Source organism: Nyctereutes procyonoides, unplaced genomic scaffold, assembly GCF_905146905.1.
Source record: "Nyctereutes procyonoides isolate TBG_1078 unplaced genomic scaffold, NYPRO_anot_genome, whole genome shotgun sequence".
Classification (NCBI taxonomy): domain Eukaryota; kingdom Metazoa; phylum Chordata; class Mammalia; order Carnivora; family Canidae; genus Nyctereutes; species Nyctereutes procyonoides.
Window position 1 is genome coordinate 16,026,694 of NW_026575043.1, and position 25,562 is coordinate 16,052,255.

The 25,562-nt window shown below is 44.3% G+C and overlaps 2 protein-coding genes and 1 non-coding gene across 4 annotated transcripts in view; all 3 read right to left on the reverse strand.

Moving 5' to 3' along the window:
- Positions 1 to 25,562, reverse strand: part of LOC129508008 (N-acetyllactosaminide beta-1,6-N-acetylglucosaminyl-transferase-like) — a 46,824-nt gene that overhangs the window by 16,641 nt on the left and 4,621 nt on the right. Inside the window, exon 2 of one of the 2 annotated variants that reach the window (XM_055322879.1) lies at positions 14,882 to 16,590. The exons of the other annotated variant lie outside the window; for it this stretch is intronic. Within the exon in view, the coding sequence (XP_055178854.1) occupies positions 16,550 to 16,590 (41 nt within the window). The 3' untranslated portion in view covers positions 14,882 to 16,549. Of the gene's footprint in view, positions 1 to 14,881; positions 16,591 to 25,562 lie in introns of those variants that run through there. 2 annotated transcript variants of the gene reach the window in all.
- Positions 4,823 to 5,842, reverse strand: LOC129507811 (N-acetyllactosaminide beta-1,6-N-acetylglucosaminyl-transferase-like). Its single transcript, XM_055322555.1, has one exon. It carries the CDS (start codon positions 5,840 to 5,842, stop codon positions 4,823 to 4,825), a length of 1,020 nt encoding a protein of 339 aa, XP_055178530.1.
- Positions 16,657 to 16,728, reverse strand: TRNAK-CUU (transfer RNA lysine (anticodon CUU)). Its single transcript has one exon. It is a non-coding gene; the product is annotated as a tRNA-Lys (tRNA).

A 25,562-nucleotide genomic window follows, 5' to 3' on the forward strand; every position in this document is an offset into this window, starting at 1 on the left:
TACTTAAAAATAAAATCTTTAAAAAAAATCTTTTAGGGCACCTGAGTGGCTCAGTGGTTGAGCATCTGCCTTTGGCTTAGGTCGTGATCCCGGGGTCCTGGGATGGAGTCCCACATCAGGCTCCCTCAGGGAGCCTGCCTCTCCCTCGCCTATGTCTCTGCCTCTCTCTCTGTATCTCTCATGAATAAATAAATAAAATCTTTTTTAAAAATGCTTTTATGAGGCAGAAAGGATAAGCTTATTGAGATCATGCCACCTCCACGAAAGTAATTTAACTAGTATTCTCCAAATTACAATTGCCCAAGGGCTTAAAGTTTTATAACTCGGCTAAATCTCGCCCTTCAAAGACCAGGTGGAGATGCTCATTAGCACTCTGCCCACAGGACCAGGATCCATGTTGCAGTGGGGAGTTGTGCTGTCACCTCACAAGTGTCACCCTAAGGAATCATCTTCCTCCATTGCCTGCCCTTTGGGAAAGTGACCCAAGAAGAACTGGTCAGCATCCTTCACTGCACCCCCTCCCCATCCAGTTTAATTAGGGATAGGAATTGAGACTGAGGAGGTCCAATCTGAGGACTCTCTTAAACTATTGCTGGAACTCTCAGGAAAAAGACTTTCTTGCCTTTCTTGACTTTCTTGAATGGGGGTGACACAGAAAGAGAGGGTGACCAACTTGTTCCAGTGCACCTGGGACTTTCCTAATTCTAGCACTGAGCATTGCTCAGACCTCCCTTTAGCTCTGGAGAAATAGGGATGGTTTCTAACCCCCGGAGAGACCACCTGGCAAGAGAGAGTCCTGAATACATTGTTTCCACTCTGCATCTAGCTTTATTTGGAGCCCTTGAGCATCTCAATTCTGTGACCCAGGGGGTTCTGGGATCTATTTCAGCAACTTTCAGTTGTGTTTCTGTCACTTGCCACTTAAGGAGTCAGAGCACACTCCCAAAGAATGTGCCCATATAAATAAAACTCAAAGTGAAAAAAGCAAAATAAATTGAAGTAGGAAACACGCTATTTTTAGGTTTGAAAAATGCGGAAATGTGATCACGCGGTCACTTCTGAGGTTGAGATAATTTATTTGAAGAAGGGGCTCTGAAAAAAAATGTATACAAAATGGAAAAAGGAAGAGAGGCAAATGAAAACATTCTTATGGAAGAAAAACCGCATGGCATGAGAAAGGTCAGAGTAATGCATGAGCAAAAATTCAAAAGAACAAACTTACGCGAGAGAGAGGGTGGTGGTGGGGGAAGTAGCTGGGAAAGGACTGGCCCTAAAGTGGGACCAGAAGACAATTTAGCCACGGGAATGGACTTGCAAAACAGCAGCCCAATAGCTGTTTCTCCAGATACTGATCAAATCCACAAGATTGAAAGCAAAGACTTAAATGGCCTCTGGCACGTGACCATGGGGCAGGTAGGCCAAAAACAATGTTATAGGAATAACCAGAAAAGTTAGAGAACTTGGTCTTTTTCCGAGGTGACATAGATCAATGATTACAAAGATCTGATCAGTTGGAAAATAAAAGCACACACCAGAATTCAAGGTGGACTATTGCTAAGCAGAGCCTGGTGTTCTGCGGTGTCGATCAGAGAAATGTTGAAAATTGTGCTCCTGGAGGGTTTTCTTTGGGAATATGGCCTGAGGGAGAGGTCTAGACTGTTTGTCTGTCCAGGAGCCACATAGAGTGGCATCATTCCAACGATGCCACTGCTGAAGCAGGATGTGAGACTGGGGCCTCTTTTCCCCAAGGGACTCTTTCTGGCCCATTTCAATACCGTTTCTAATTCCATTGCAATATGGGAAAAGCCTAGGGGGTTGAGAACCAAGAGAGAAATCATTTTCTCAATAGAAAGAGAACATGAGGGGAAGAAAAGCTACATGAAACTATGTGATTCGGTGCTACCTCTGTGAAGGTACTTTTTATTGAGTCTTACTTACCAACTTAAACCAATTTCACTTGGTTTTCTGCTGTCATCTAATTATAAGGAGCTAGTCATGTTCTTGGTCCCTGTTACTCTTGTGGGTGATTTGGAGAATCTGATGCACCCATGCACCGTCTTTCTAACACAACCCTTTTAATTTAGGATGTGTGGTAGAAGAGAGGAAGGGACTTTTGAAGGAGGAAAGGAACAACACTATTTGTACTTTAATTTTTTGAGAAAAGATGTTGACACTGTACTTGCGGAAGGACTTTTCTTCTCTCTCTTTTTTTTTTATAAATTTATTTTTTATTGGTGTTCAATTTGCCACCATATAGCATAACACCCAGTGCTCATCCTATCAAGTGCCCCCCTCAGTGCCCCACCCACCTCCCTTTCTACCACCCCTAGTACGTTTCCCAGAGTTAGGAGTCTCTCATGTTCTGTCTCCCTTTCTGATATTTCCCACTCGTTTTTTCCTTTCTTAACCTGACATTGAAAACAGAAGAGCTAGTATCGTTAAAGGTTGGTTGGTAACCAAGAACCAAATTCACACACTAAATCTTAAGTCACGAGGAATATTCAAGCATAAAACCCCGGAGTTACTTGAGTGTGTGATTGGATTTTACATTGCCTTTGAAGATGGAGACATCCAGCATGGGTTAGAGCGTTTGATGAATTGGTTTTTTTTTTTTTTTTTTTTTTTTTTTTTTAAACTTGCAATTCAGGAAGGCCCCACCTACAAGCAGGATATCCTTTCTCCCTGAACCAGGATGCCATCCAGCGTCTAGGAAAGGAAGGAGGCAAAGCCGCAGGAGACGTCCTGTTAGACTGTAATGCATCCCTTGCAGAATCACCTGAGGGATCACTGATCCTGGGTGGTACTTGCCTTCCTCCCTGGAGGATGTCCTTGGGGGAGCTCTTCCTTTCCTCCAAAGGAAATGGGATGCATTCACCAAGGCTAATGGTCAACCCAGAATCCAGACTCACCAGAATTTTTACCTTCCTACAAATTCCATGGTCTTCTGCAGTGAAAGGCATAGGTAGAGACAAAGGGGGGTCTTCTTACCTGGGTCCTCATTTGGTAGTTGGAGAGATTTGAGGTTCCAAGAGGTTATGTGATTTACAAGGAGTCATACAGTCACTCTGAGAAGCTATAAAGCAGCATATGACAAACCTATGGCAAAAATGTTTTCCTTGGGATCCTTGGGTGGCTCAGCAGTTTGGCGCCTGCCTTTGGCCCAGGGTGTGATCCTGGAGTCCCGGGATCGAGTCCTGCATTGGGCTCCCTGCATGGAGCCTGCTTTTCCCTCTGCCTGTGTCTCGGCCTCTCTCTCTCTCTGTGTCTCTCATGAATAAATAAATAAAATCTTTAAAAAATAATGTTTTCCTCTCCTGTGCTTATCTACATATCAGTCTTGGTCTCTCACCTTGTCTATTGGACTAGGTCTTGAAAAGAGAAGGAGGCTAAGGAGATTTAAAAAAAAACAAAAAACAAAAAGGAGGAGGGTGAAAGATTCCTTCTTCCCTTGGTTTTCTTCTATTGATTTGACAGACTGACTGTCCACCTGTCACAGTAACCAGGGACATTTAACTCCAGCCCAAATCCACATTTGTCGTTTTTTAAAAAGGAGAGATTCCAGATTTTGTTAAGTTCATGAAATGCCTTTATCTCAGACCATATGTAAGGAACCACATAGCTAGTACTGACTTTTTAGACATCAAAAGGGAATAGTGAGAACAGAAAGGGACTACATATTTAAATATGAAAATCAGCCTCTACGGACCTGAAGCGCCCAAATTATCTGCAGATGATGGAACAACAGACAAGAGGTGAAAGTGGGGTCATGCAGAGAGGGAGGTCAGGAGAGAGAGAGCTCACAGTACAAGAGCAAACCCTGTTCACCAGGCCAGTCACCCTGGGATTCAGAGACCAAACACGGTATTTTCCAGAGAATACTGGCATGTTTATCGCCCAGCAGGCCCTGCCCTGCAGCCTGAGAGCACCTACCAGTGTTTCCAAGTTGGCAGCCCCCCAAAACCAGAACAATGATTGCTTTTCTCTTGCTATAATAATGCTGTTGAGTTCATCAGAGATCCATTTAGTACTTTTCATGGAGTCCAAAGCCATGCGATTTCCTTCAGAGGAAATCCTATCATGTTTTATGTAGCTTAAAAAATAATTGATCTCGTCCATTAGTAAAGGCAGAAATGTTTTGATGAGAGAAGGAGCTGCTTCTAGAATCTCATTTGTGATCTGAAGTAAGATGTTAAAAAAAAAAACCCACAAAACTCTACACATGTGATACAGTATATGCATGAGTCCAAATATTTTCAATTCAGTGGGTCTTAGGGAGACAACCATGGTGTGAAGCCTTATGCTTGTCCATTCATTCATTCATTCATTCATTCATTCTATCACTCAATCATTTATTTAATTTATCCACCATGCAGTAGACAACAAGATAGAAAATGACCCCAACATCATGGAGCTTATAATACAGAGGAGGCCAAGAACAAACCCATGCAAATAAGTAAATATGATTATTCCAAAAGAAAAAAATGATTGTTCCAAATTCCTTTGAAAGAACAGGGTGGGGTGGTGAGCTCAACCTCTGTAAGCTATAGACATCTGGCTGACGAAAAGCCTATAAAGGTCTGGGGGTAAGAAGGAGATTGGCTGAGGCCACGGCCCTGGTGTAAGAGCGAGTCTGACAAATCTGGGGGAGAGCAAGGCCACCACCATGGACTGAGAACAGTGATACCTATTGTGGCAAAGATGTAGCAAGATGCACACAAGAGACCATGATCAGTTGTCAGGCAATACTGCTGAAAGGTATTACTTGGCCACGCCAGACCCCGATTCTGCATCTGGAAAGGATCCAGAGCGAGAACCATGGATTTCACTTTTCATCTTCTACGTCCACTACGAAAGACCAGGCTCTTGAAAAGCCTTTCCAAGTACACCACGTCGCCATTATGTGAAACACAGAATCGCACATACCTGGGATCCTATTGAGCGTCACCCAGAAATGTTCATCAGGACTAAAAGTGTCTTTGGACCACTGGAGCAAGTCAACAGCCCGTGGGTCGTGGAGGACGAAGTCGGTAAACTCTCTTGATAGAGCAACATAGGCAGAGCCAAAGTAAATGGTGAGATTATGGGGAGGGGGTGGTTTCAACGCTGTGGTTCTGATCACATAGGAAAGCTCTTTGCCCAGGTGCTCCCGGTGGACATACTTGGTGCGGCCAATGGCATGACTGGGGGGCAGCACCCCGGGGGTGATGTTTTTCCCTTTATAACCCTTCAGATACCGAACGATCTCCTTGTTGGTCTTCAGGGGGAAATCCTGGCCACACGTGTTGATGGCGTACTTCCAGGGCACCTGGGAGGCCGCCAGGTCCTTGAGGCAGTTCAGGTCGGCCTGGAGCCTGGAGATGCCCCCGTAGACCACGGGCTCCATCCTCGAGGCCAGGAAAGCGTTGGGGAAGCAGCTCAGCAGCTGCTCTACTGCATCTTTAAATTCCGCTGTCGCCTTTTCATCCACATGCACACAGTAGACATTCTGAGGCATGTAAACGGCTCTAAAGAGCCTGGCAAAGGTCTCGAAATGGTGATGGATGACCATGGTGTACGCCAAAGCAAAGTCAGCCTCTTCTTTAGATAAAGGGGCCGTGATATAGTGGCTCTGGGTCAGGTAATCCCTGCACGAAGTCCTCTGGTGTATCATCAGTTTGTTTCTCCACGGGAACGGCGCTTTGCCTTTGATAAAGGATGTGCAAACCTGAGTCAGCATCAGAGCCTCTGAGTGATTCAGCTTCTGGAAGCTTTGCTCTCCCCCAGAACCCAACATGTAGCACACGATAAAAACAATCACGCAGGAGACCGAAGCTATGTAGAGGTAGCGCGTGGATGAAGGCATGCCTCCCAGGGGGGCGAGGCTGCAAGACGGCCAGGATCTGCAAGTCCTTCCCCAGACTTTCTTCTGCCTCGGAGTCCTGGCTGTGGCACATGCTCCGGTGCCTCCTGGCCCAAGGGAGCGCGGGGAACTGAGTCAGTGTCACCCGGGAGGCCTCCCCGGGCTGATACCAGCAGCCTCGTTCTGCTTCTGGATCGCCTTTGTCCACAGCCCGGTGGCAGGTCCCCGAAGCCCAGCCTCCCCCCCCCCACCTCCTGCCTGCACCTGCTGGCCGCCACCCCCCAGCTCCGGCAGCTCCTGTCCCCCCGCAGATTTGGCTTCTCAGATGTCCTGCCTTGGAGTTGCCAGTGTGTCTCTCCCCCCACCACCCCTGCCCCCTCGTTTTGGCTATGCAGGGAATTAGCCCAGCGAAAGCCAAAGTTGAAATAATGTGCTCTGGCAGGCGTGCTGCTTCCTGCTAGTCATCCCCAGGCCGCTGTCCCACGGGGCTGTCCCCTCTGGTGGCTCCTGGCAATCACCTGGCCCTGCGACCCTTCCTGCACAATCCGCGGGATGCAGCGCGGCCCCCCTTCTCAAACCCTTAATGAGAAAAAAAATGCTCTAATGACAAAAGCCACAGAGGTGACAAGATCTGAAATGAAAAGCAACAGCATCCATCGCGGCTCCTTTGTAATGCTTTGGGGCCCGCCCTACCTTTTTCTAGAACAAAAGATGATGGGATTTCCAGTCCTAGGGGATGGGCCACTACAGATTCCCCATCCTGGGACTTTGAGATTAGGTGCCAGCCCCTCTCCTCCCCTTGGGAGGTCCACAGCGGTGCTTTGTCACAGGGTGCTGGAGCCACAGGAACAAGTCCCAGGTGACCTCCTCTCATTTACTTAGGGCTTTAAAGCTTCCCTGGAATGAATTTGAATACTGGCCACAAGTGATGTTCAGATTAGGGGACCTGGGGGGCACTCGAGTCTTAAACACCCAGAGAACATCAGCTGATCCTCAGAGAAGGGCTTTGTACCTGCCCACGCAGGCTTGTTGACCACCTAGGAAATGAACGCTGTTTCCCCCACCTGTAAAGGTAGTGTTTTGGCTAAAGAATATCAAGCTCTTTGACTTAGAAGTTTCTCTTCTTCAACCCTCCACATTTCTAACAGCTGGGTTTTTTTTTTTAAATGTAGATGAATATATTTTATTTATGATGACTTCTAAAATGCAGGTTCAACTCCTGAATGCCTTCCTGTTTCTCCTCACTCTGAATGTCATACCTCAGACCCTCCACCCTATGGCATTAACCCACAGAATGAGCCCCCATCCACCCTATGAAGAAATAAAGTCCTTCAGTGTGCTTTCTCTCCCTCCTTTTGAAAAGTCCCTTCCCCGCTATTAATGGAAGGAAGAGGACAGTAGGCTGACCCCTTGCTTTGGCAGGGGTAGGAAAACCAATCCAAGCTCCCATGATTCCAGGCACCGAGCTCCAAATGATAGACACACCACTTCCTGAGCACACTGTATTGTTTGTTTGTTTATTTTCATTTTTTAAAGATTTTATTTATTTATCAGAGAGAGAGAGAGAGAGAGAAGAAATGGGGGGAAGGGCAGAGGGAGAGGAGAAGCAGGCTCCTCTCTGAGCAGGAAGCCCAACATGGGGCTCGATCCCAGGACCCTGAGATCATGACCTGAGCCAAAGGCAGACGCTTAACCGCTGAGCCACCCAGGCGCCCCTGTTAGTTTGTTTTTGAAATAAACTCTATGCCCAACATGGGGCTCGAACTCACAACGCCCAAGATCAAGAGTCTCGCATTCCATGGACCAAGCCAGCGAGGCGCCCCTCTGTAGCTTTCCTTTCTGCCACTTTCCATTGTTCCTATTTTTCATTCTTCCAACTTGTACTTTATTTTCCTCTCTTCATCACTAAATCTTCCTCCTTCTTTAAGACCCACCACAAATGAACTCCATGTAGAACCCACCTTCAAATTCTTCGGCAAAGTAGAAAAAAAAGAAAATGTAGCCATTATGAGCTAAAAGGCAGGGAAATATAATTCTTAGCGTCTTCCACAGAAGAGGAATAAAGCAAAAAAACATGACAGAGGTGTGCATGATCATGGAAAAGTCAATCCCAAGCTTCTCTTTTTCCCAATAACACCTTCAAATATTAGGTTATTGTATATTTTGTTTCAAAACAACAGAGTAATTTCAGCATCTGGCTTGGCAAAGCTTCTTGGCTTAGAATGACTATTAATATATTTGCAGCCTGACGAAGTGTTCAGGGTGCAGATGCATAACTTAATTAGGCCAACAGAGGCTGTTTACACTGTTGTTTCCAACTGGCCTGCAGCACAGGGGTTTGCATCTACACAGGGTTGGGGACAGACATTATAGTGCCATGATATTAAGAAATATACACTGGCCAAATTAGGAGCTGCCCTAATGTTTCTGAATTCACTCTATTACTTCAAATGGCATTGTTTGTGCGTTGAAAATTTAGCTGTTTCTCCTCTCTGCCCTTTTGGCTGTCCTGGAGCCAACTTCCCCCACCCCCAGGTTCTGCTATTTAATAAAAACCAAGAGAACCCACAGGAGAACTTTTTAAGCAACCGCATGTCGAACAGAGAAAGGCTGTAATTGTTACCTTTCCCTCCTAATAGGCCCTAAGACCTGCTCACCCAGAACAGACACCGTGTATTTTTTTGATACTGAGACTGAACAGCTCAGCCTTCCTTCCCTACACGCCTTTGACTGAAGGCAAGGACCCGGCTGGCACCTGCAAGCCTAGCAACCGAGCCTTGTCACTCACCTTGGAAGCAATTACTCCCGAACTAGCCAATTAATCAGGCGAGACATGTTTACCCTCCCTGGGGCCCCCTTAAACACTTGCTCTTTCTTCCACTCAGTTTTTATTTTTTGTGTAAATTTGTAAGGAATTCTTCTAGTCATGGAGCTATCTAGAACAGAGCTCCAAAATTAAGAGAGTATCCTTTATTTGGAAGGATAGAAAATTCTGAATCTCTATGAACGAAAGAAATCGCCAAGGGGACAAAAGAAGATCCACTGGCACCTCAGTACCATGAGGCTTCCCATGTGAAGGGGCAAGGTGGCAAGACCTGGAGAGCACTGAGTTGAAGCTCTGTTGTGCGTGGCTAGGCAGGCTGTCATAAAAGGTCTTGCATGAAAAACTTGGCCTTCATCTTGTTGCAAAGGGAAACCATCGAAGACATTTTTGGGTGGCGGAGGGCTCCCAGGCAACAAGTGCCAGCCAATGGAGGGGCAAGAAAAAAATAAACCATGGTGAGAAAGTGTGTGTCAGCCCATAAATGCATATTGCACCTGTTGATGATAATAATGATAAATGTAAATAAAGCCTCTTAGACTATGAGGTAAAGGTGCTAGTGACACCTTAATGAACAATGTCTCCTAGAAACCACTCTGAGGCTTTGGTGAGGCTCTAGTCGTGTAAAATAGCCACAGAACATCAGATACTGCATCTTTTGAGTTTTTTCTTAAAGAAAGAAATACAGATAGAAAAAGGATTTAAGTCCCAGGGTCACTGGGACCCCTGGGTGGCTCAGTGGTTGAGTGTCTGCCTTCAGCTCAGGGTGTGATCCTGGTCCGGGGATCGAGTCCCACATCAGTTCCCTGAGAGAAGCCTACTTCTCCCTCTGCCTCTCTCTGTGTCTCTCATAAATGAATAAAATCTTTTAAATAATTTAATTAATTAATTAAATAAATACATAAATAAATAAATAAAGTCCCACGGTCACTGAGGAATTAATGGGCTGGGAATTAGTGGAAAGTCTATCCTTACTTTTCCATTCCCTCAACCTTGTAATGTATAAATATGTATGTTACCATATTTATACTATTGATTTACCTATTTGTGTGTGTTGAATGAAGGAATGAATGAGTGAATAAAAGAAGTCCACATCTCCCTTGGTTCTGGGCCCCCATTGGTAAGTGTACTCCCATTTTTTAAAAAAGCTTTTATTTATTTATTCATGAGAGAGACAGAGACATAGGCAGAGGGAGAAGCAGGCTTCCTGCAGGGAGCCTGATAGGGGACTCGATCCCAGGACCCCGGGATCATGACTTGAGCCAAAGGTAGATGCTCAACCACTGAACCACCCAGGCTTCCCGGAAAATCACTCCTCACTGGAATTGGGAACAGAATAACTGATACCTTTTATTTTGACAAACAAAAACCTGACCAGATAGTTTATTGAAATGACATTTAAAAATGCACAACTTTCAATCAAATTTCTGTGAGAAATCGTGCAAGCTGTGTTTTCACTTGTGTGATAAGAAGAGTTGCCCAGGGCCACCTGGCTGGCTCAGTGGGTTGAGTGTCTGCCTTTGGCTCAGGTCATGATCTAGGGGTCCTGGGATCCAACCCCGAGTCATGCTTCCTCCTTAGTGAGGAGTCTGCTTTTCCTTCTCCCTCTTCCCTCTCCTCTGCTCGTGCTCTCACTTGTGCTCTCTTTCTCTCTGCCAAATGAATAAATAAAAAAACTTAAAAAAATGAAAGAAGAAGGGCTGCCCATGAACCTGAGTAGGACAGAGGCAAGGTAGGGAGAGACAGATAGGGGAACATGGAATCAGGCTCACAAAAATCCCAAAAACATGGAGATGAAAGGAAATCAGAGATAAATAAAGCAGACCATCCTGCCCAGGTGTCAGAGGTGGGGTCTTGTTATAACAGCTACTTACGACCAACGAAGAATTACCAGACACTAAAAAGGAAGCAAGCCATTGAAGGTGCTATCCCTAGTCCTTACTCAATGGTGGTATCCATAGAGGTGTTAAAAGGATTTGGGTTCCTTGGTTGGCTTTCAATACAAGACCAGCCCTATAGAACCCCCAGTGGCAACCCTGTCAGGACCCCTCTCACTTCTGAGAGCTTTTTCTCTAGCCTCACTGAACAAAATTCTATCGTTTTACTCTCTTTCGTCCTCAAGATTCATTCTTCGACTCCATGAGACCAGAACCTACTTTCCCGCTTCAAACCCTCCCAATATTACCAATTGGCATGGTGCAAAAATCGGGACACCTGGATTCTAGTCATTTCTCTGACTTTTACCGAGTACGTGATCTCAGGTCCCTACTTGCTTCATCTTTAAAAAGGATATTCTCTATAGTCCCTTTTCATTAAAATGAGCTATAATTCAGGATGTGAATGGTGAATCCACTAAGTAAGGGTGACAGTATCCAGGAAGTGTGCGGAATGGCCCCTGTCCTGTAGGAAATTACATCTGTATGTACGTACACAACCTGCAAAAACACAGAAGACTGTGGATCAGTTCCAAATGAGAGGATATCCACGAAGTGTTCTGAGCGCTCAGAGGGGAAAAAGCTCCTTTGGAGGATGGGGAGAAAGGGCTTCCAGTGGGTGGATTTTGACACTCAGAACATGGAGAAGCCATTCGGATTGGAGAGATGACAACAGCAGAGCAGTACAGAGACAAGAAAGCCCAATGCAGGGAAATTTCCCAGGCAGAGTTGTGAATCTGGAACTTCTCTGGCATAGCAGCAGATAAAAACCTCCCTTTCAGCCAACTGTGACCTCAGAGTACGGGTCGTGGTTAGAAGGTGGACTTCTTCCCCAGCAACTCAGTCTTCTGTTCTGGCGGGTGGGCCATTTGGCATACGCTGCGTTCAATGCTTGTTGAACAGGTCCAGAATCATCCGGGCATTTGAAAAGAACAGTTTTCAGGCTCCCTCTGCCTATGTCTCTGCCTCTCATGAATGAGTAAGTAAGATCTTTAGGGACAAAGATGAAAAGGGCAGTTTTCAGTGATGGAAAAAGGAGTGTTAAAAATCTATCTTTGCCCATTGTTTTAATTTGTGTTTTAGCACAGCATAGGAGAGCCCTCCATGATTTGTGATTTTACTGTTCCAGTAATCCATTTTTTTTTTTTGCTCTCCTGTCTCCGTGTACACCTACAGAGACCTCACTATGAACGTACCACATTGGCACTAAACTCTTTGAAGTGGCACCTCCTCACACACCTTTTCTTTGCTTAATTGCATGTACTTATGCAAACTTCATTATAGTTTCATAATTGTTCTGGGAATTGTTTTTCCATTCTCAATTAACTTCTGTCCTTTACTTGGGAAAGAAATGGAGGGGACACAGTCTTGTGCAGGCATACTACATTTAAAATGTTAAATAACAGCAGGAAGGGCCCCATAAGGACAGAGTCTGATGAAGTTTATCAAAGTAACATTGAAAGCGTAAGTCCCGTGGCAGAAAAGGTTGGGTGAATGAGGTGAGATGTTATCATTTCTTGGGCTCGCTGATGGCTGTCCTTTGGAAGGACATTTTTGTGTGGTGTCCTTTGTTATTGAAGCAGGTCAAATGACTCAGGGACTCACTCTTAACTATAACATGTTGGGGAATATGTTTTTCCCTTGAAGTAAGAGCAATTCACAAGTAAAGTAGAGAATGGTGACAATCCAATTCACTTTGGACAGCCAACTACATAATTCTGTTCTGGTGGCCAGATAGTTTGCAAATGGAGGTTTTTGGTTTTCTTTTTCATGATGAATCACAATGTTAAAGAGAAGAAGAAAGAAGACATTTACAAAACACCTCTTCAACTAAAACAACAACTCCCATAACTGAAGAGTCCTCTGATGGGGTTCTCTGGGGAAAATCCACCTCTCCTGAGACCCAATCATTTTGCTTTCTGTACTGTTCATCTAATTAGCAACAGAAGAAGTTGTTGTCTAGATCACCGAACCCAAAGCATTATTTCAAACTCTCATCTCAGAGGAAGGAAGAAGTTTAATATGCAGATTTTTAAAACCTAGAGAGCAGGTCCAAGGGATGGTTATGTTAGACTGAACCACGGCAGTGTGAACTGAAGTGATCTGCATCTGATTTTGATGGAGCAAAGGTATCATGGAAACACTTCCTGGATACTTAAGAATGCTACGCAAATACTTGCAAGAGATAGCATATACATATTCAAATAGGCAAATGTCCAAGCATGCGTAGATAGGCGGCAATGTTCTGGTAGCATAAATGTAGCAATTGGAAATATGAAGATCCTGAAATTTGGAGGTTTAGGCAATGAAAACAAAATTACCCCAAATAAGCCACAGCAAATTAATATTCCAAGATGAAGGTACACTTCATCTGAATTTACATATGGAAGTGAATTGCTTAACCCTGGAGAACCAAAACATTTGTTTCTATAAGTATGTAGCCAAACTAGGTGTGTCTGTGGCTTGGGGATAAGGATTTTCCAGGTCAAAAGTATGCAAACTTCTGCCAAGCATCCCAACACCTGGAGGGGCTGTAAAAATACAGGTTGCAAGGGCCCTCACCCCAAGCGGTCAGTAAATCCCAGGTAGAATTTAATAGTCCACTTTTCTTTTTTTTTAAGATTTATTTATATATTGAGTGGGAGAGGGAAGGGCAGAAGGAAGAGAGAGAAACTCAAGTGGGCTCTGACTGAGTGTGGAGCTAGACTCAGGGCTCGATCCCATGACCCTGAGATCATGACCTGAGCTGAACCCAAGAGCTGGACACTTAACCAACTGAGCCATCCAGGTGCGCCAATAATCTATGTTTCTAACAAGTTTTTGGAACCAACTGTTTGAGAAACAATAGATCAAAGACCAAACTCTTTGATTTTGTTTTTCCTCAATGACCCTACTTGATCTCTTTTCCTGTGACTAAGTAATTTAGCCAGGAAGAATGGAAGAAAATGGACATACAGAAATGTGTTAATACTGCTATTTAAGCGAGAAAAAAAGCCCAGGGGGCACCTGGGTGGCTCAGTCAGGTAAGTGGTTGATTCTTGATTGCAGCTCAGGTCATCATCTCGGGTTGATCTCTGGTCGTGAGATTAGGCCCCACCTTGGGCTCCATGCTCAGCAGGGAGTCTGCTTGAGATTCTCTGTCTCCCTCTCCTCTGCCCCTACCCCCCACCTCTAAAAAAAGAAAGAGAGCAAAGCTCTAGCTGCAAGGGGTCCTGCCCCAAATCCCTTCTCTAATTTACTGTATACAGCAAGCACACCTGTGCATAATTCCAGTCTCCTGCAAAAGATGGAACAGGATTACTTACTGAGAAACACTGATGTTTTGGGTATCTAATGTGACATAAACTGAATTAGAAGAAGGGTATGAGAGAGATTTAAAAACAACAACTCAGGGGTGCCTGGGTGGCTGAGTCAGTTAAGTGTCAGACTCTTGATTCCAGATTGGGTCATGATCTCAGGGTAATGAGATCAAGTCCTGAGTCATACTCCATGGGTAGCATGGAGTCTGCTTGTCTCTTTCCCTCTGCTCCCCTTCCTGCTGACATGCACTCTCTCTCTCTAAAATAAATAAATAAAACCTTTAAAAATATATATAAAAATAAAAAACAACCCCCCCAAAAGAGAGAAAGAAACAGAAATACTAATTATTGGGGGCAAATGTGGGACAACCTGAACCTCACATGCTGCTGGTCAAAGTGCGAATGGAAAAAACTCTGGAAAATGCAGTAACTTCCAGAGCTGAGCACAGGCAGATCCTATGACCCAATAATACCATTCCTGGGAATTTACTCAACAGAAATGTGTACATGTTTATGAAATGACCTACAGCTCAGTATTCACTACAGCCATGTTCACAACAGACCCAAATGCCCATCAACCCAAATGCCCATCAGGGTTTCTCAACCTTGGCACTACTGGCATTTTGGGTTGAATCTGCATTGTTGTGGGGGCTGTCTTGTGCATTGTAGGATGTCTAACAGCATCTCTGGCCTCTACCCACTACATGACAGTAGCACCCCCTTGCCTCCAACTGCAAGTTGTGACAACCAAAAATATTTTCAGATATCTCCAAATGTTCCCTTGGTGTGGGGGGGACAAAATCATCCCTCCTCACTTCATGCCCCTCCTTCTCTCTACAGAGCAATGAGGGGAAAAAATATATTGTGTTTGCAACACAGAAAATGAATCTCACAGACATAATATTGAGCCAAAAAAAAAAAAAAAAGCCAGACAGAAAAAGAGTACAGGCTGTTTATTTCCATATATAGAAAGGACAAAAACAGGTCAAAGTAATCTATGGCATTAGACATCAGGGTAGTGACTGGGATGCAGATCATGTTCTGGGTCTTGATGGTTGTTACTTGAGTGTGTTCAGTCTGTGAAATTTTATCAAGCTGATCACTACTGATCTGTGCACTTTCCCATGTTCTACAATTCTTCACCAAAAATGAATGAATGAATGAATGAATGAAATGAGTCATGGTCCTTTTCCCAGAAAAACTCTGCTAGGTGAGTCTTCTAGGTGAATGGGGATCAGGAGTCCTAGAAAAACTAATATTTACAGGTTATTATCCCTTGTGATTAAATGCGCTGCAGTGCCACGTGCAGAGCCTACTCGCTTCCTCAAGGGGACGGATTGCTAAGGGTGTCTCTGTTCTGGTTCCTGGCACCAGCCACTCTGGGCCACGACCCAACCGGCCACCTCTCCTTTCTGCCAGTCAGCAATGCCCAGAAGAAAAGGAGTCAAGAGAAAACAGAACAGGAAGTCAAAAATTCAAAAATTCAAAAACTCTTCGCGCTTATCAACGGGGAGCTGAGTGCCAGCCACTTGTAACGTGGAGCAGATGAGGAGAGAGGGAACACCCACAGAGACAAGCAGAATGTGTGTTATCAACGGGTATGATGACTGCTGGCATCTGGGGCCATCACCCTTATCTGCCCAGCGAGGAATTATGACTCAGGGATCTCCCGTCCAGGGTCACTCAGTGGGGAGGTGTGACCTGGGACTGGATAGTGAGCCACTTTGCCATCCTGTGCCCCATCAGGCAGGCCCAGGAAGGCATCAGCACCCAGATGGCTCCATGGAACCATTGTGAGAAGGAAGTGGGCCTGGGTTCACTTCCAGGGAGACGCAGGCTTTCCTTTTCTCCAGCACTTCTTTTTTCTGTTTCAAGTTCAATCGGTCAACAGTGTTGAGAAAGCACCTACGTCAGAAACACTATGGAAATTCTTTCCTTTCCACTGCTTTCTTTCTATAGCTCAGAAAAACCATCTGGACAAATATTTTCCTTGCAGCTCGTATTATGATTGATTTCCAATCTCCATCCCTCCCTCCCCTGTGCAGGTGACCACACTGCTGCATGTTCTGACTGGTCACAAGCAGAAGACATGATCCAGGTAACTCTTGGCTCCAGGTGAACAGGGTTCCTGAGGCCTGGCCCTTGAACTAATTACCAGGTGCTTGGTAAGAATCTGGAGCCCAGAGGCCCCGTGAACCATCTTCTCTCTCCTCTTTCTGCAGAGAACAATTCCCCACGCCCAAGGTTCTCCTTCCTCTGTTCTGACTTGGGGACACCAGGTGTTCAGATCTTGCCTCATGCTTCCTGGATTCCCAGCCTTTCGCAATCCTTAGACACCTGCTGTCCCAGTGACTTTTGCTAAGTTTCTTTTCCTTTCTTTTTTTTTTTTTTTTCAAGCTTTCCTTTCTCCGGGAGACTAGGTCTGAGGCCATCCACATGACTGTTTTATTTGACTGGGGTTTGATACACTATTGCGAGAATTCCACCACAACATAACCCCGCTCCCAAACTTGAAAAACAGTGTTGAATAGCTCCCATGCAGTCCTTTTATTTATTTAAAAATTTTTGTTGTTGTTGTGGGAGCACCTGAGTGGCTCAGCTGATTGGGTGTCTGACTCTTGATCTCAGCTCAGGGCTTGATCCCGGGGTTGTGAGTTCAGGCCCCACGATGGGCTCCACACTGGGCATGGAGCCTGCCTAAAAAATAATAATAGTAATTTAAAAATAAATAAATAAAGATTGTTTATTTTTAAGTGATCTCTACACCCAACATGGGGCTCGAACTCACACCCTGAGATCAAGAGTCACATGCTCTACCAACTGAGCCAGCCAGGCACCCCTCCATTTGGTCCTTTCAGATCCCTCCCTCTGTTCTCCATCCTGCAGGAGGGCTGATTTATGGGGAGCTTATTAAGCAGCTCTGGCTCTGGTTGGGTTTGCCAATGAGGGCATGAGAGAGACCTCAAGGTGTTTGCTCCCCAGCTCCTCTCTTGCCAGTCACAGCAGGATAGCTGCTTCCTTAGACCGAAGCTCTCCTCAAAGGGGCCCAGTTCACAGCACTTTTTCCAACCACTCCTTCTTCCAGGCCTAGAAATGGTAATAGTCCCATTATCACTGGCTCTGGGTATTACCATGCACTTTATGGTTTCCCTCCACTCTGCCCACCTTGTCAAAAACAGTCCCTTCAGTAACATTGCATGCCTGCACGGCCTCATTTCTCTGGTACCTTTGCCCAAAAGGCATACCTTGACTCTAATCATGAGGAAACATCAAAATTGCAGTCTTCAAAATGATAAGATCTGCGGGGACAGAAATTTTCTGAGAAGTTGTTCCAAATTAAAGGGGATTAAAGAGGTATGACAGCTAAGTGCAGCTTGAGATCGTTAATCAGATCCTAGTTTAGGAAGGATGTTCTCAGTACCACCAGTAAGACTGGAATAGGGTCTGTGGTTTGAAGAATCATGACATTTCACTGGATGGTTGTGCTACGGTCATGTAAGAGATGACTGCGTTTAGGAAACACTGCTTGAAATAGTAAGGAATAATTGGCAAATGGTGTAGGAAAAATAAATAAAAGAGAGAGGGAATAAAATAAGGCCAACATGGTAAGATGTTATGGGTTGGAGGATGTGGGAGTAAAGGGTACCAGAGAGCTCTAAATTATTCTTGTAAGTATAATAATTTTGAAATGAGTTTAAAAGAAAAGGTTAAAAACTCATTAAGATCTTTAAACATTTTCTAAATAATCAGTCATGTTTTCTTTTTTTAAAAAAATGTTAATTCCAGTATAGTTCACATACAATGTTGTATTAGTTTCGGGTGTACAATACAGCAACTCCGTGGTTCCATATGTTATTCAGTGTTCATCACAACTAACGTACTCTTAATCCCCATCACGTATTTCACCCATCAGCCCACTCAGCTTCCATCTGGTGACCATCAGTTTGCTCTCTATAATTAAGGGTCTGTTTTTTTGGTTTGTCTCTTTTTTCAAACTCATGTTTCCATTAAATGCACAGCTTCAGCTGTGGGAATTTCTGCAGGGCAGCCTAGTGGATTAAACTGATCGTGAAGTAGGGGGTCAACAAACCTAGGTGAGGTCATTTTACCTTCTCAAGTATCAGATTCTGCACCTGCAAATTGGAGGTAATAATATCTACCTCTCTTAGACTATTCCTTTAAAAAAAAAAGATTGATTTATTTGAGAGAAAGAGAGCATGAGCAGGGGAAGGGACAGAGGGAGAGAGAAGCCCAGGTAGGCTCCCTGCTGAACACCAAGCCTGACTCAGGACTTGATCCCAGGATCCTGAGATTATGACCAGAGCCAAAACCAAGAGTCAGCCACTAAACTGACTGAGCCACCCACGCACCCCTCCCTCATAGGACTTCTGTGAGGCTTAAATGACTCAATCCATGAAACATCAGTCTTAAATCTTCTGCTTTCTCCTCGAGAAAGCATTTGTTCTATAGAATTTCTTCTTTGAGAAAAACGTACATTATTGACATCAACAGAATTGCCAACATTGGGGCCATCTAGAAAGTCGAGATATCTCCATTTTATAGAATTAACATTGGACAACGATGCTACTTAAAGATCCATGCTTTGTTATTGGATTCAGCTCTTCCCTACATTTTATGACCAAATGGAAAGCTTGCCTCTCTGAGATTCTGAAATCTAGGGTCTAACATGGGATGGCATAATAAGGGAATACTTTCGCACAGTTTTTACCCTGTGACATATACTGAAAACAATCATGTGTCTGGCACTTGTAAAAAATATGGTCCAAAAAAAAAATATATATATATATGTATACAAAGCTCTCTCAGCCAGAAGTGTCTGGCCAAGGGACACCAACTGTCTGGGGCCTTGCGTGCCATGCGTGCCATGCGTGCTGCCGGGATCAATATGCAGCTGATCGGCAACTACTGCCAGCACATCAGCACACAGACAGCTGGGAAGTTCAGCAATGAGCACGAAGCCTAACAAGGGAAGAGGCTGTTGTTACAGGAGACGGTTTTGGAAGAAGCTGAAAACACTCCACACACTCTGGGAAAAGACTGAGCTGCTTAGTGGGGCCTGGGTGGCTCAGTCATTAAGCATCCGCCTTTGGCTCAGGTCTTGATGCTGGAGTTCTGGGTTCAAGCCCTGTGTTGGGCTCCCTGCTCAGCAGAGGGTCTGCTACTCTGTCTGCCCCTCACCCTGCTTGTGTTCTGTCTCTCTTGCTTTTCTCTGTCTCTCAAATAAATAGATAAAATCTTTAAAAAAGGGAAAAAAAAGAGCTGTTTCCAGCAGTACTATGCATTCAGCTGTGTTGGGTGAACCTATGACCTTCAGAACAAGGCAAGGTCTCTACTCTCAGGACCCACATTTTGCCAATAGTGACCTATCATTGTAAGTAATTTCCTTCCCGATCCTGCCTTGTCCGTGATTTCATTTCCACTCCTACCTAATCTTCCCTTTTATGGCTTCAGACCAGGAAACAAGGACAGCCATAAACCCCAACCCTCGCCTTGCCTTTGCCTGATTCATGACACTGCAGACACTGGAGTTTCACACACCAGGAAGGAGCCCCAAGAAGTCGCAAGAGCAGCTAAAAACGGCTGCACAGGTTCAGCCTGGAAAATTCTACCAGGGTGACTTTACCTTCCATAAAAACTGTTACGATCTTTCACCGAGGCTTGAAGGAGGTTAGTCAGGATTGCACAGATTATAGGAATTTGAAGCTTGCTTCTTTCCTAATAAGGAGAAAACTGCAGAGATGCATTTAGGAATCCTCTGAAGTAAAAACAACTGGTTGTGAAACCCTGTCCAGTGCTGCCCAGAATTTGCCAAGCTCAGTAACACAGAATGAGCATTTGGAGCAGCAAACGGAGGTGGATTTAAACCACCCATCTTCCTCAGCGTCCAGGTGTTGGAATGCAGCTAGCACAGAGCAATGAGCACCCCCAAAATGGAGACCACAGCCATGGGGAGGGACCCTTGAGAAATGGAAGGAACAAAAAATAAAAGCTGCAGAAACTTCAACTAGGACTTCAGCACAAACCCTTCCTTATAAAGACTGGGGAGGAGAAGGATGCAGGCTAAAATAGCCCATAGGGTTTCCTTAGAAAAGAAGGATTGGTGCCATTTGCTTCTTAAAAAAAAAAAAAAAAGGAGGAACCACAGTCTGCATTAGTCCAGAGAAAAAGTAACTGCATATTATGAGCTCCCTTATTTATTTTTAAAAGATCTTCTTTAAGGCTTATTTATTTAAGCAATCTCTACACCCAATGTGGGGCTTGGACTCAAGACCTGGAGATCAAGAGTTGTGTGCTCCACCTACTGAGTCAGTCAGGCACCGAGCTTTATTTATTTATTTTTAAAATAAGTCTTAGCCATTGCTTAATCAGGGGATTCAGGAGGCAGAAACTTTAACATTTGGGGCCACAAGGTATGTTCTTAATCTGTGTTGCACAATTTCATCTCTTAACCCACTCCATCTTCAAAACAAATTTAATCATCTTGACTCTTGCACTTACAAGCTGGGTGTCTTTGGGCAAGTACCCCCAAATTTTCCATTCTTCCATTTTCTCATCTATAAAATTGGATTGCAAGTACCGAAATTCAAGGAAATAATGACCAAAAGGCAGTTCATCCTCTCAGAAGAAGATATACCAAAGGCGAACAAGTACATGAGAAGACGCTGTTGTTCATTGGAGATATGCAAATCTAAATCACAGATGTGATTTTACAGCCACTAGAATGGTGTAAATAAAAAGACAAGCAGTAACAAGTGTTGGTGAGCATGTGGAGAACTTGGAACCTTAAGGACTACTGTTGGGAATGTAAAATGGTGCACCTGCTTTGGAAACCAGCTGGGCAGGTCCTCAAAATGTTAAACATGGAGTTGCCACATGGACCAGCAATTTCACTCTTGGGATCTACCCAGGAGGAAAGAAAGAAAACATATGTCTGTACAAAGACTTTCTCAGGCATGTTCTCAGTAGCACTATTGGTAATGGCCCAAACATGGAGACAACCCAAATGGGTACCAATGGACGAATAAACAAAATATGGTACATCCACATGATAGAATAGTAGGTCACCCATATAATTAAGTAAGTACTGATTCGTGCTACGACATGAATAAACCTCAAGAATATCACACAAAGCAGAAAGAGCCAGATATGAAAAAAATACATATAATTTGATTTATATATAGTCCAGAAAAGGCCTATCCATACAGACAGGAGAGTAGGGTTTGGGTGTGGAAATAGAAAGTAGCTATAAAGGACATGAGGTTCCTTTTGGAGGTGATAAAAATATTCTAAATTAGATGAGGGTCATGGTCGCACGATTCTGTAAATACAGTAAAAATTGTTGGATTGTTCACTCAAAATGGGTGAATTTATTATTCTACGATATGTGAACTAGACCCCTGAATCACATACCTCACTTTTGTGGTATGTAAATTATACCTCAAGGAAGCTATTAATCTGGGGGTCGGGGGAGGTAATTTATCCAGTGCCTGATACTGCAAGGGCTCAGACCTTCTGGAAAGGCTTTACAGCATGGAAACCTGAGGCTGAGAAAGCAGCTGGTAATCCTGTCAGCCTATTGTATGCTGTCAGTGACTTGGACAATAGGAAACTTCTGGATTTGCATGCAAGCACCACCCTATTTATTTTATACAAACAACATAAGGTGAATCGAATTCAACCTGACACCAAGCTCTGCGCGGGTTGAGGCTTGCAGAAACGTAAAGCTCTCATGACCCTCTAGGACTGCATTCCATCAGGCCCTGTAGATGCTAAAAGACAAAAACCTAATGAGAAGGGCCATCCATCAGGTAAAAACTGAGTAGCCAGGGTACAGAGGACACAGGCCCTCTCTGCTTGGGGCTGTGGATTGTCAAAGGTTTCACCGACAGTACCAGTCAGCTGGGCCCTGGAAGATAATCAGGATTTCTCCAAAGAAGGGCCCAGTGGGGAAACTGGCGTAAAGGCCAAGAAATCTGTTTGGCGCCTAGCAATAATTATTAAAAAGAGTTCAAGTGGTAGTCAATTAAACCTCTTTGCCTGTATTTTCTGGATTGTATTTATTCATCTGTTTGTAGGCAAAATATTATCTCTGCACCTTCAAAACCAGGTGTTCCTGGGTTCTTGGGGTCACACATGGCTTTAGTACAGTAACACTAAAACCTCAAAAATCAGTGTCCGAGGAGTTAGTCTGTTCCCTTGGACACGGAGTTCCTACAATAGACCAGAGCCTTCCAAAAGGCCTACAAGGAGATATTTCATCTTCAACATAAGGTGAAGAATCAGTCTCAGAGAAATTAGGCACCTTGCCCAAAGTTACAGAGTGTAGGTGGCAGAGCCAAGGCTGTCTGCTTTTAAATCCCACCAGCAAATGGAAGCCACCCTTTGAGTCCACAGAGTAAACAGATCTTTAGAGCATTTATTCAACCCACTCCACAGACCACTTACATTTAAAATGCGTTCTAGTTGACCACTGACTCTAGTTGAGTTAGGCCTAACCCTTACTTTTCTTTCTCTTCAGTCTACTTTTATCTTCCTCAGTATAAAAGTAAGATGGGTTACCACAGGAAGAAATGTTATCTCTGAATATTAAATATTAATAATATTTTCATTAACTTAATTGAATCTAAATATTAATATATTAATTTAATTAATCTAGGGTCATGTCTCTGGCTATTCCTCAGAAATCCCAGAAGACGCTCTAATTAACAAAGTGAAGTTGTTCATATACATCATCATTATGATGTAAACCATTTTTGACAGTAATATATGTGGCTATGTAAAATGCATATAAATCAACTAATCAACTAAATGCATATAAACCAACTAAACTTAGGGCAATTTCTGACTTGTGGAAATTAACATTTTGGGTTTTTTTTTTTTAAGATTTAATTTATTTGGGAGAGAGTGAGCAGATGCTTAACCAACTGAGCCACCCAGTTGGCTCAGAAATTATCATCTTTTTGAAAACTCAAAAAGTACCCCAGAAATTATCATCTTTTTAAAAACACAAAAAAGTGTCAAGATCTCCAGTGGTTCTTGATTCTCAGTCATATAACTTAAACCATAGAAGACACTGAACTTCTAGGTGCCCTCAGTCCTATCAAGGTGTAATTGTCAAGATGACAAAGGTCATCCTCTTGAGAGGAAAGAACCAGGAAATAGTCTAACTTAGTAGGAAGGATAAAGAGGAAAGTTAAGGATAGAGTATGAGCCACAGAATGCTCAAAGAGCAAATCCTACGACCAGGGAAGGAGGGCAGACACAAGTATAGCACAGATAAGATCATTCAAAGGTTACAAACCACTTCCCCCTGCCTTGCCCCCATTTCATCTGGAGAAATAAAACTAATACCACCATTTCCTTGATAATCTATCTACATAAAGGTGAAATGTGTCATGCCATTTATCACCTTCTCAAGGGACTGTATTTCCTTGAAAAGAACTCACGGGGGCCCCACGCACTGATTTCCTTTTCTGTAAGTTGACAAAATTGGCATTTTCTGGCAGACATAAAAAAGATATTGTTCAAGCTAATAGTAAGACTTAACTCCCCGCCCCCCTGCAAGTCTACCCATATGCCCGGTGAATCTGGGAAGCTCTGTGAACGTAATGTGTTTGAGCAATATAAATTCCCTCTGGCAGCCAAATCACCAGGGCCACCAGCACAAGATCCCAGGACCACTGTGATTCAGATCTGCTCTCCCCTGACTCTTGAGAGAAGCAAGAGCTGGGCACCTCAGCCCTGCATTTCTACAAAGATGGAAACTAAAGAGATTAGCCAATCTCAGCTAAGGGTAGAGTCAATCTAGTGTGGCCTCTACAGGAGGCCCTCTATCAAGGGCACAGGGGTATGACACACAAACCATGGGGCTGGTCTGTAGGCTGGCTCCAGGAGGAAAAGAAAGAAGAAGCAGGGAGTCTGCCTTCCAGGTCCACTATCTTGAACATTCTTCCTTTTTCTGTTTCTTCCCCTCAGGCACCTTGGCATGCCTTTCTCCTCCCATCTCCAACAAAACCTATAGTCAGGTTTTGTTTTTTCACTCATTCAGATTTTAATATGAATTTTGAGTAAACTCCCACGGAATCATATTCCAAATACTCCTTAGTAGCAAGTGAGGCAGTCATCATCGGTCAGTTTTTAAATCTTGAAATCCAAGGAACCCTCGGCGAATGTCACAGCCACTGGAAGTCCTTAACCCAGGTAGAACCACGCAAGCCAGAAGAGCTCAAGAGAAGAAACTTAGAAGGAAAGTGGGAGGCCAAGAACTTGCACCTCGACCTACAAATGAATCTTTTCCCCAACTGGACACCATGCCCAGCTGAGTCAGAAGATTAAGGGGCTGCCATCTTGTGACAGATGGATTAAGGAAAAGAAGTGGGGGAGAAGAGAACTTGGAGAAAAATAGGGGAAAGACGGAGGCAGAAAGAGGAAGCGGGAGGGCAGGAAGGCCTAAGTTCATAGCAGCTGGTGAAGTTTATTGGGCAACCTCTTAATTTGTTTTAATTTTTATTTATTGTGAGAAGGGCAATCTCTTAAGACCATAGCTGGGGGAGCCCGGGTGGCTCAGTTGGTTAAGCATCTGCCTTCGGCTCAAGTCAGGATCCCAGGGTCCTGGGATAGAGGCCCATGTTGGGTTCCTTGCTCAGCGGGGAGTTTACTTTTTCCTCCCCTTCTACCCCCACTTCCCCTCCTGCCTGTGCACACACTCTCTCTCAAATAAATAAATAAAATCTAAAAAAAAAAAAAAAAGACCATAGGTGAACTCCTTTCCTATCACCCTTCTGTCCTCATGGACACCCTCGCCTGTGTAGGCTATGCACAAATCCTTACCTTCTGAGGCTTCCAGAGGACCTGCTAACTTCTTAGGGAACTGATGATGTACAGGGGGCCATGTTTTGTTTTGTGCTTTAAGCCACAGCTGCCCAGAACTATCCGAGGCCTAAACAAGTGGCAGCCAGGCACACGGTAGGCAGCAACACCCTGTGAGGTGACGTGAATACTCGCCATGTAGTTTCTACATGACCCAAGGAAAGCAAGACCCTCCAGGCATATCTGAAGAGGACACAGTGAGAAACTGCCATCAACGGAACAGTCCAGAATCTGGCAGCCAAGTGGGAAGGCGCCAAGAGTACAAGCCATGGGACCATGGGCACCACAAACGACACCACAAACGAGTGGAAGCTCTGAAGCAGGGGTGAGGATCTCAGACAAGGAAAAGGAAGCAGGCAAATCTAAAGAAGCAGAGGTGGAGACGCTGAGACACAAGCATGGTTGACTTCTCGATGCTGCTGGGAGGGCACCACGGCTGTCTGACCATTTAACCTGGAAAGAGGAGGACCCCGGTTCACGTACACCCGGTACAGGAGCCACCAGCCACAAGTACAAATAAATGATAATTGGGGTATACTGGATTAAGTACAATATTTATTTAAATCAATTTCCCCATTTGTGTTTGTTTGTGTAGACTTTATTTATTTATTTATTTATGAAAGACACAGAAAGGCAGAGACACAGGCAGAGGGAGAAGCAGGGTCCCTGTGGGGCTCGATCCCAGGATCCCGGGATCACAATCTGAGCCGAAGGCAGATGCTCAACCACCCAGGTTGAGCCACCCAGGTGCCGTGTTTGTTTCTTTTAATGAGGCTACT